Source organism: Rhopalosiphum maidis, chromosome 1 (genome assembly GCF_003676215.2).
Source record: "Rhopalosiphum maidis isolate BTI-1 chromosome 1, ASM367621v3, whole genome shotgun sequence".
NCBI lineage: Eukaryota > Metazoa > Arthropoda > Insecta > Hemiptera > Aphididae > Rhopalosiphum > Rhopalosiphum maidis.
Window position 1 is genome coordinate 32,572,666 of NC_040877.1, and position 11,534 is coordinate 32,584,199.

At 25.5% G+C, this 11,534-nt stretch overlaps 1 protein-coding gene across 3 annotated transcripts; it reads left to right on the forward strand.

Moving 5' to 3' along the window:
- LOC113561081 (acetyl-coenzyme A transporter 1-like) lies at positions 1-9,397 on the forward strand. 3 transcript variants are annotated; one of them, XM_026967289.1, is made up of 10 exons: positions 1-127; positions 4,327-4,664; positions 5,288-5,414; positions 5,579-5,738; positions 5,829-5,983; positions 6,071-6,258; positions 6,668-6,852; positions 8,329-8,458; positions 8,740-8,955; positions 9,048-9,397. In XM_026967289.1, the coding sequence occupies exons 2-10, from the start codon at positions 4,437-4,439 to the stop codon at positions 9,255-9,257; spliced, it is 1,599 nt and encodes a 532-aa protein (XP_026823090.1). In that variant the 5' UTR covers positions 1-127; positions 4,327-4,436; the 3' UTR covers positions 9,258-9,397. The 3 variants fall into 3 exon arrangements, with proteins under 3 accessions (XP_026823090.1, XP_026823089.1, XP_026823091.1); XM_026967288.1 differs by having other exon boundaries at positions 97-282; XM_026967290.1 differs by lacking the exon at positions 1-127 and adding an exon at positions 4,197-4,248.
- The last annotated feature ends 2,137 nt before the right edge of the window (positions 9,398-11,534 follow it).

Consider the following 11,534-nt stretch of genomic DNA (forward strand, 5'->3'; position numbering starts at 1 on the left):
TCGTACACTGCTGGACCTGCCACTTTACTGACGTAATATACGAGATCTTGTCTATAAATACGAATACGGAGCGCAAAACCAGTCAGTACACACGCGGTCTTATAAGGGACAACATTTACTACCAAAGGTAAATTAACGAACTTAACCGAACAAATTACAGTCCTCTGAGTACTCAGGAGCTCGCTGGAATACATAGTGAAATAGTTCGCTAATATGTTCGTTCGGAACCGTTTTTTGTAAACGACGATGTATCATTCACTCGACACCTACTATACGGAAAAGGTATCATTTGTCCACTATTTAAAAAACAAAAATTTGTATCTAAAGACGCTTATAGTAGAAAAAATGCTTCAGTTTAAACCTTGAGAAAGTTTTCTGGTAGAAAATTCAAAATTCTATCTAATTTGTACGGTGGGGGTTTAAAAGTAAAAAAGTTCCACTAGTAAAATAATCAAGAATTATACATAAAAAAATACGAATATATTTTGTTAAACTTGTAATATTATTATTCAACGACGCTAATAAAATAATTATTGATATCTTTATTATTATTATTATTGTTGTTGTTCATTATCTAGAAATATAGCTATATAATTTTTCTCCGTTATTAGATATAACCGGATTGATGTTCAATTAGATTTTAGAACGTATCTAATCGTGTAATTGTACGTGTCACTGTGTCCACCGGCGCATGTAAAATAAATTGTTAAATATTATACAAAATAGTTAAATCGTAATCTATAAAAAAAACAAAATCCATACAGTCCACTAAAGTCTAGTCCTCCGCATCAAGTCAATCATTTACACGCTTGTAATTTAGCTTGTATTATTTACAATTATATATCGTTGAATTAAAATTTAACAAATTAATTTTAATTAAAATTCGTCGTAACTATAGTTTTTATATTACTATAAAAATTGTGTACAACATTATGTTTACTATTATAATAATAGTAATATGATCTATAACCAACGACAATCATTAAATATACTGTGTGATGAATATTCAATTTTTGTGAGCCAAAACTAAATTGATTTATGTGAGTAACTCTAAAGCAGAGGTTGAAATAATAAACTAAAAATACCCTTTAAGTCTTTAGCAATCTGTTTTACCTTGCGCAAATTTTGTGAATATGTTCTATTATGAGGAAAATAAGTGTACAATGTAAGCTGTTTATTGTTCAACTCGGTTGGATATAAATGTGTAACTTTATTTATGTTATAGCAGGTATCTATAAAAATATTCTTATTTTATGACTTGTCTGTCAAACGACAACGATGTGATTTCATGTTCGCGTATTCATGGATTGCGTGTCCGGAAAAAAATATGCACCCGAGTAGTATAAGTGTCCGTGGCAATAAATATTTTTTTAATTCTAAAAAGTAAATGTAAGTCCCAAAACAATTGGAAAACAAACTTTTGTGAACATCGGTCATCGACTCTATTGGTGAAACATGTTTGTACCATATTTGGAATCTAAATGAGCAATACATCAGCAGTAGATTGAAGACAGCTTTGTTAATCATTTTTTGAACTGGAAGTGTTGAGATATTTTATGAAAATAAATTAAACAGAACAAAATATGCTACTAAATATATATTATATACTATTTACACTAAAGTACGGTTTAACGACTTGTATGTTTTTTTTTGTTTCTTAAAATTATTAGGATTGTTAATGGTCAGACCGACTCCTGACGAATGGTGGAGATTGAACCTTTGCAATAGATGATTTATATTATATTATGACAAATCTTAAAACCTTATTATTAACTGTAGATGGTATAAACAATAACCAATAACTATTTTTTTCAAAAAATAAATTTTCTGTAATATATATAATTTAATTCGTGTACTAGGTACATTGTACCTATTAAGTGGAAATTGAATATGAAAATAAAATGTGAAACTATAGTACTATATAGTACTAGAAACAGAAATAATTCAATTTTAAAATTAAAATTGATCTAAAATTATTTACAAAATAAATTAAATTAGATAATAAATTATACTTTGATTGTATAGATAAAATATGTCCGTCGGAGTTTGTAAATTGGTATTCGTTATTCACGCCGGAATACTTTAAAACATATAAATTTGTAATACATTATTACGTTTATACTATAGTAGCTTATCTACAATATTTTGAATTTTGTAGTCTTATCAAAAGTGTATTTATTACAAGGACTAGTGCTTTTTGTTTATTCAGCGCTGGTTTCAATTCCAGTACTAAATTATTTGATTAGTAAGTTTCTGCTTCTTGTTCAAATTTCTGAAAAATATAAATTAAGGGCTTAGGTTAAGGCTTTGGTAAAAACCGGTATTTAAAGGTTTAAAATATATTTTTATATTTTTAAATTTATTAATTAGGATCTATGTAATAGTTTATGTATACACAAGTAAAAGCAAAATTATTAACGGTGGTTGTCATAAACGCAAAAAAACCGTCGTTCAGTACCATTATGTACTACACGTTTATTTACGATTTGTACAACTTTAGAATAGGTAGATTTATATTTTAAACTAGTTTAACGGCCTTGTAAGGTTATCGAATCATTAATTAATTCATTACATTCTTTGTGGCGCCAATGTTAGTTTCCGGATTCGTGATCACCTGAGAATATTAGCAACACACACACCATGTCCTACTTAACCAGGATCCTCGAGATAAAAATTATATCTGTATTTCTCTTAACATAAAAAAAAAAATGCATTATATTATTTGTAAACAAAATATTGGCCGGATAATAACTTAATATAATATTGTTTCAGTCGTTCTAGAATATTTTCAAGTAGTAATTTTTTTTCTATAAATTTATGTAGACGTATTTTTTAATGTAGCAATTTTTATTTTATTTTTATTACATTTTATAAGTGTTGCATATACTCATATGTAGACATTAGTTAAAATGTAAATGGCAAATTATGCATTTATATTTTGTTTTATTAAATCACGCTTTTTCATGCATAATTTAATTAAGTGTAATGTTTTACATAATATATATATAATGAATACGTATATGTATTCTTAAATATTCAGTGAAATTGGCGAACACACTATTTTATATTATTATTCGGGTATAAAATTTAAAGCTATAAATAAAATTTGTAGGTTTTAACTATTATAACAATAACAAATTAAATATTTCTAACAAATGTTTGAAAAATGATGTTATTATAAAAAAACAGTAACAAGTCCAGTTTTGGTTTTTTACGATAAAAATGAACAGTATTCTTAAGAAATCATAATACTAAAATAAGGGATTGTTCTTTTCTCAGTCGATTCACAGTCAACGTAATCATTAACCTTCAGTGTTAAAACAACATGATATTATAACAGTAGATCTTATTAAAAAATTCTCATGTAGAGCTAAAAATAGTGTATTGAAATAAACACAAGTTTAGATAAAATGCAAAATGACGTTATTTTCTACAAAAATAAACTATAAATTCAACTGGTGTTAATGTGTTAAAACATCAGAGTAGATACATCTGAAAATAGTGTTCACTCGGTCTCTAACACTCCGTTTTATATGATGCCTATTCCAAAGAGGATATGCCTTCAACATGACATCTATAACACACGCCGTAGGTATTATGTCGGTGTCCATAAATGTACTAATTTTTATTGGAATATGTTTTCATAATCAATATTAATTAATAAAATATTTCGAATATACAGAAAAATTAGATGTCTCAATAATTTTCCCAAAAGATTCTCGTATATTATGTAAATATTATTTTAACTTTTATTATCAATATTCATGTTTTTCCCATAAGTACGCAGAGTAAACGGTTGCCAATAATAATTATGGTCTTGTTAATTGACACAAATTAATTTATTGAGATCTTAAACACCTTATTTATTGTTTTAAACTAATAGACATCCCATGCGTTTATTTATTCATAATTCTAACTGGTCATATAATAGTGGTATTTACCAGTAAAGGCGATGCAATAACCAGTAAAATAAGTAAACAACTGGTTTTTCAAAATTTGAATAATTTTAGCTGTTCGTTGAATCTGTAGTTCATTCCTATAGCATAGTTCATCGTTACATGTTCGACTATATTTGATTAATCTATCGGAAACAAGAATACATTTTACTCTAAAAAAAGTTACAATGTACTACGAAAATCCTAAGCAACGTGATACAATTTAATGTGGTGTCAAAATATTTGACGACGTTAATGTTTTATTTTAAATTAAGATATTTAAGTTATTGAAACATTTTTTTCTTTTTTAAAGGTTAATTTCTAATAAAGATTGTTTTTACGAGATTTGTATAATTCATACTTATTGTAAATATTAAATTTTGTGTTTCAGATGAAATTTGATTGTTATGTTCAAAGTTTTATTAAAGCTTAGGAAAAGTTTTAGTTACATTTATTAGTGAAATCAAATGTTAATGGACATATATTAAAGTAACAGTAATAATGGAAAAATCAACCATAAGCAAATACGATCAAAAGAGATCGACCAAGATTTATGGCATTAATGTAACACCATATGATTCTGCACCGGTAAAACCAAATTTGGATGGAGATCGGTTGAATTTTTACTTGTTGATACTACTGTATATTATTCAAGGTTTCCCTTTAGGATTGTCTTCCTCATTCCCGATAATTTTACAGAGTAAAAAAATGGTCACTTATGAAGATCAAGTAAGCTTATATAATTTTTAATATACCATATAAGGCTAAAGTATTTAGAATTTAATAGAATGTAAATGTTTAAATGAATATATGTAAATGTATTAAATTACATAACCATATCATAATCATTATACATTATTAAATACTCGTTGACGTGTCTAATAGTGAAAAATGTGTTTTAGTTTATCTTATTTCATGAAGAAATACATACAAGTTTCTATTATTCAAGTTGTACACGTATTTCAAGAGTTGAGATTAATATACATAATCAATAACAATTAAATACAGTTTAATCGGATGATTTTAAATAAATAAAAAAGTTTATATTTTATTATAATACATTATTAAATGAAACTGTTTCATATATTACAAAATTAAGTCTTTATTATATTAAATATCCACCAGGGTTGATTTATTTTATCATGACATTGAGTCGTTACAAGTAGAAGGTACTCAATTATTTATGTACGCATATATATATATATATATATATATATATATCTTTCTGCTTTTTTCCCAAAACAACGTAAAATTATTAAACACGAATAATTAATAGCCCAATTGAAATATGAATAGTTCTTTAGAGTATTTTAAGTTATAATTTAATTTATTGAATACAACGTTATTTTCAGGCTACATTCAGTATTGCATTATGGCCATATATTATGAACATCTTATGGGCGCCAATAATTGACGCATTATATATTCAATGTGTAGGAAGACGAAAATGTTGGCTAATTCCTTTACAATTATTAATGGGTATATAATATGTATTGAATATGTGTAAAAAATGTATTCATTACACTTTGAGATCATAGTTTTTTAATTCTATTCAAAAAATGTTTAACAATTATAAAATTTAAATTTGCATAAGCAATCATTTTTTTATGAATATATATTTATATATTTTATGTTTTGAATAGGGTTATTTATGTTTTACATGGCCTGTAACATCGCCGATTGGTTGCCCGAATCAGGAAAACCAAATTTAAAAATGTTATCAATCATGGTTTTTGTCCTTAACGTCTTAAGTTCAACTCAAGATATAGTTGTCGATGGTTGGGCTTTAACTATGCTGAAAAAGTGAATATTAAATATATTTTATAGATAACATTTGATTATATAATATAAAGTATAAGAAGTATATCTAATTGTATGGTTGTTTTTTTACAGAAATAACGTGAGTTATACAGCAACATGCAATTCTACAGGAATACTGTTCGGAATATTTCTCGGTGAAGTCTGTTTCACTTTGCTTGTATCAGAGGAATTCAACATTAAATATTTTCGAGCTATGCCAGGCGCAGGAGGACTAGTGTCTATGAAAAGTAAATATTGTGGAAATTTAAATTAACTTTATTTAGTTTAATGAAATACATAAATTATTATTTACATCATTTAAATACATTTTTCAGGTTGTTTATTATGCTGGGTTATTTTAGTTGTGTCAGTGACGTTGTTAATTGGAATATTTAAAAAGGAAAAGAAAAATCTAGAAGATGATTTCGAAAAGATAAGTGTTTTTCAGAATTATAAACTGTTATGGGAAATTATAAAGTTACCTAATATAAAAGGATTGGCAATAGCTTTGTTGACAACAAGGGTAAGCAAACATTTTAAACGATAATGTTCAGTGTTAAGACTTTTAATATACATAAGTAAATTGTTTGTATTAGTTATTATAATTAGTTATTATTTTATTAAGGCTCGGGACTTGATGACCTACAAATCTTCAAAAAATGTTAAAATGACTTATTAACATCAAAAAATTACTTTATAACGATTAAATAAATAAAATGCGCCAAAAATACTAAAAAATGATTATAAAGCATAAAATTCCTTAAAAATTCAAAAAATTGTACCATTAAATTCTATACTTCACGAATCAGATTTTGTAATGACGAGCTTCGTACATGAGCATTAGAAAAAAAATTAAAATGCATCAAGTTTCGGGCCCTAATTATTATTAATTAAGATTATATTTGTTTCGCATATCTTTTTTTATATTATAGATTGGATTCATTGTAACAGAGTCAGTATCGCAATTAAAGTTAATTGACGCTGGTTTATCTAAAGACGACATTATGATTTTAACAACAATAATGTATGTTGTAAAATTTACCATTCCGATATTTATATCCAAGTATATTACGAGTATCAAACCGATGAGCTATTATTTAAAAATGACACCCATTAGGTAAGTTAATCAATTTGGTAAATTAAATTAAATCTGCGAAACCTCTGGGTTATCGGTATTCGGTGTTACCACGATATCTACATTTAATTTTAAGGTTATTTATCTTAATATTTTCGCGTCACATAATATTATATCCAATTTATTGAGTCTACTATGATATCGAAATAATTTATTTGCACAGTAATATGATGATTATGGATTATTATTTTATGTTCTAAGTTTTTTTAATACTACCAAACACCTAAATAATTTAGGTAAGGTAAATTTATTTGATTTGTATTTATTTCTAAATGTTTCTACGTTTCCAGTTATAAATTAAAAATAATATACTCACATTTTTATATATTGATTTATAAACTTGTTGAAAACAAAGGAAGAAACTTTTTAGTTAATTCAAAACAACAAAATATTTTAGTTGTGAAAATTTGTCAAAATCACAGTCACTTCATTTTTTTTAAACAAAATTTTCGGAAATACAATTTAACAAATTGACAAAAAAAAAAAAAATTTCAATATACATAATAGTAACTAGCTTAAAAAGTATCTTATTTTCTTTAAAATTAGTTATTGACTGGAATAATTATTTAAGATAAATAATATTTCTCTTAAATAATTAAACATATTATGTTTAATTGTTATCAAAAAATGTGAAAAAGAGAAAGATCAAAAAATATGTACAAAGAAAAATGTTCAAAATTAATAATAGGTTTATGTCCAAAAAATAAAAAATCGCGTGGAAAGGATAGTAGGTTACGGATCAATATGAATATTTAGAAATTTGGTCGTAAAAAAAAATACGACATGTCAAAGGAAGATAAAGATAGAAAAACAGAAATACTTTTTGCCGCAATAGAAAATACTATAATCTTTGATTCAATTATTTATTCAAATTGTTGGTGTTGATGTAGATACTGCACTGAAAAATTATTTCCAGTCGTTTATCAGTATAAATGCAATTCAACATTTTGCGCATCTAACCATGGAAGCAAAATATAATTAAGCTATTGAGCACAATTGGAATAAATAATTACGAAATACAAAATACAAAACAAAGGTGATCATGGCGGCAACACTTGAATCTCACTTGGTCAAATTAATTTGATGTCTAAATTCTAAAATAATTTTTTAATGATCCTTATGGAACAACAGACAAATTATATTATTTTTAATTTGATTCTGTCATCAACTTAATATTGTTGTTTTTTACATCTTTAAAATATTTTATGCGTCTAAAGTTACTATGATTTATACTAATAAGTAATAAAAATAAAAATGTTTTGGAACCTTATTTCTGATATTATGATAGGTATAGTTGTGATAATTCAGATGATTATTAAATAGAAATTAAAATAGTTAAGATAACTGGAAGTTTCGTTAAAAATATGTTTAACTTAAAGCTTTGAGATTTTCCAAGATGGTTAAATGGTTATGCTTAAAATGTATATAAAATATCAATTAATGACTTATATGTTTCAGATTAGTCTGGGGTATTGTTTACGTGACGTTGATATATTTTACACCTAGTTTAATACATTTAGATAATGCTGAAGTTAGCGTGCCAGTGTATTACTATTTAACATTGGGATTTGTTTATTTCATAAATGATGTAAGTTAATCAATTTACGTTAGTTACGTATTAAATGTAAGCTGAAAAAATTATACTTAACCAATTTAGTTTCAACGGGTTTCCGTTTTAAAAAACAAAAAATATTTTTAAACATTGTTTATTTGTGATTAACTTATATTACATTAACCTCGCGACTGGTGAGTTTATTGGTAACTAGAAACTGTATTTTTTCGTGTATATAAAAATGTCTTTTAATGTAGAACAAAAAACGTCTTGTAACACATTACACGATTATTATCATAAATTATTTTTCATTATAGATGCTGAGTTTCTTTATGCTATTAGCATTGTTTTCGTTCTTTTATCAAATTAGTGACTCGCGTTTTGGCGGAACGTACATGACACTATTTAATACCTTATACTTTTTGGGATGGTTTTTACCAAATACTCTAGTGCTGAAACTGATTGACATTACTACCTTTAGTAAATGTTCGAATGATGCACAGAACCTATGCTCTACTCCAAATTTGACAAATGTAAGAAGACGATATTTCTGATGTTTAACACAATAGATTTTTGTTCATTTTCACTAAAATAATATTTATTTTTAATTTAACTCTTTTTGCAGATGTGCAATAAGAATGGAGGAAGTTGTAGCATATACGTAGACGGTTACTATATTACAACAGCTGTTTGTGCTGTCATCGGATTGGTTTGGTACTGTACTTTCAAAAACACGTTGAAACGTTATCAGACATTGAGCCGTACTCGTTGGATGGTGTATGCTAAACCATCAGACATCGATGAAGTTCATGAACCGTGTATTACATCTTCGTGATAGATATAATTAATGTATTAATTGTATTATAATGAAAGTGTAAAAATGTAAATAAATGAATACCCGAGTACCTACATACGATAGAAATAATGTAATAGAATAACAATCCTTTGAACTTACTATAAATATATCCATTAAGAAATGACCTATAACTAATTGTACATATTTAAAAAATATTAATGGTATCCGTGTGACATGTGTTTTTAATAATCATTTGATATCTTTTTTGAAATTTCCATATTGCCAATAGGTACTCATTTGCTTATTTTAACAAATGGCATGCTGTATGATCAACCTAGTGATGCGGTAAGTATTTAAAAAATACTTTGTTTATGAAACTAACTCGACTTTGGTGTTCAAATTTTTAAATACGACAAGGTCAATCGGATTTCAGATTTAAGATACTATAATTTGGTAAGTACTATATTGGCGAATATTTAAGATACATAGGAGATATAGTAAATCCAAAATTACGCGAACCTTTTTTCGAATAACCATTTTATCAAAATATAATTCACGTTAAGGTTAAAATATCTAAATCTTTATTTAAAATTCAATTTATATTTTATGTATATTTTTTAACATGTCATATACGTTTTTACGTTGCGTTGATTTTAAACTGAGACATTTCTAATAAAATTATAGTCAGGGTTTTATAACAAATCTTCTCAATAACTTAATTTAAACTTATGAATTTTAATATTAATAACATTCCAATTTACCAAAAGCGCTTTTGTAAGAATATCTAACATTATAAAAACTTTCATTAAACACTATAATTATCTGAGTTACTTTGAGAATCGTTTAAAAGCCATTAATCATAAATTAATTTTATTATAGTTATTATAAATTTTTTATGATAATAATACATTTCGATTGAGACATGCTTTAAATACTGGTTGTTTGCATGTATTTTGACCGGTTTTTTTATTTTTATTATTAATTATTATGATAGGGATACTGAGATATTTTTATCGAGTGAAACGAAAAAACTGTGTGTTCGACTAGTCAGTGTCTATGACTTAAACGTTATTAACATGCATTCTTAAGTATTAATACAGATTTATATTACTATATAGTAGAGAATATCTTTCAAATTGTCAGGTTTTGCGTTTGGCGGATTATTTTAATATATTTTTACTATAGTATGATTGGCCAATATTTTCCTTTAAATCGTTTTTTAACTTTGGAACTCTTTCCCTGGAGTAATTTTAAATAAATTGTTTTTTTTTTAAATAAAAATCACGAATTGAACTTAAAAATTGTTTTATTTATAACTATAAATTCGTCATTTTTTTAAATTTAAAAAATAGTATTTTGTTATTTTAATTATTTTTTTGGTCTGAAGTATCATAGTATAATTGACTTATACATGTATGATGCAGTAAAACGGAAATTGATGTTATTCATGACCAAACATATATTTATAGGTATTATATATTACCTATCTAATTATTGTTATAAACCAGATAATATTCACAGGCGTGACGTACTATTTAAATATTTGAAAGTTATGTTGTTATGTTAAAGTGAAGATCAAAAAAAAAGATTTTACTGACTAAAATTAATAAAAAAAAATGGTAAATGCTCCAATAATGCAGTAATGTTAAAAAAATTGAAAACAAAATGTGTTCTCTTGAAAAAATGTTATCCAAGAAAATTGTGGAGTGCAAAAATTATGTCATACAAATCATGTCGACATTTTATACCAAATATAAAATTTACTGTCAAAGAGTGTTGTACTATTAGTGTAGATTTAAAAACGCTGAACTTAAAAAAACTCTAACGATAGAAATAAAGTTTAACGAAATTGTAACTATGCTGAATTGTGTAAATCCAACAATATTTAATACATGAGACAATACCCAATTTTTATTAAATGCATTGTCAACTTTAATCCAACATCAAAGCTTTTTTTTTGTATATTTTTAATCTATTTTAATTAGTGGGTTTACCTAAACTTACCTCGTTTAGTAATAGTCAAATAGTTCATAAATATACTGTACCTGATTAATATCAACATTTAACATTGCATATAAAGTTATTATAATGTGTTTCAATACAAATCACGATATTATTCTCATGTTTATAAGAAAATAACATTAATAATTAAGAATAACGTTAAACTCCGGTGTAACGTCATAATATTACTGCAACATATACATTAAATTCCAAAAAAATTATTTAACTTGATATTATGTAAGTACGATATACTTTTCTCAAATTTTTAAATATTCTTGCTTCTTTATAACACTTTTTAACTAATATCTAAAGTGA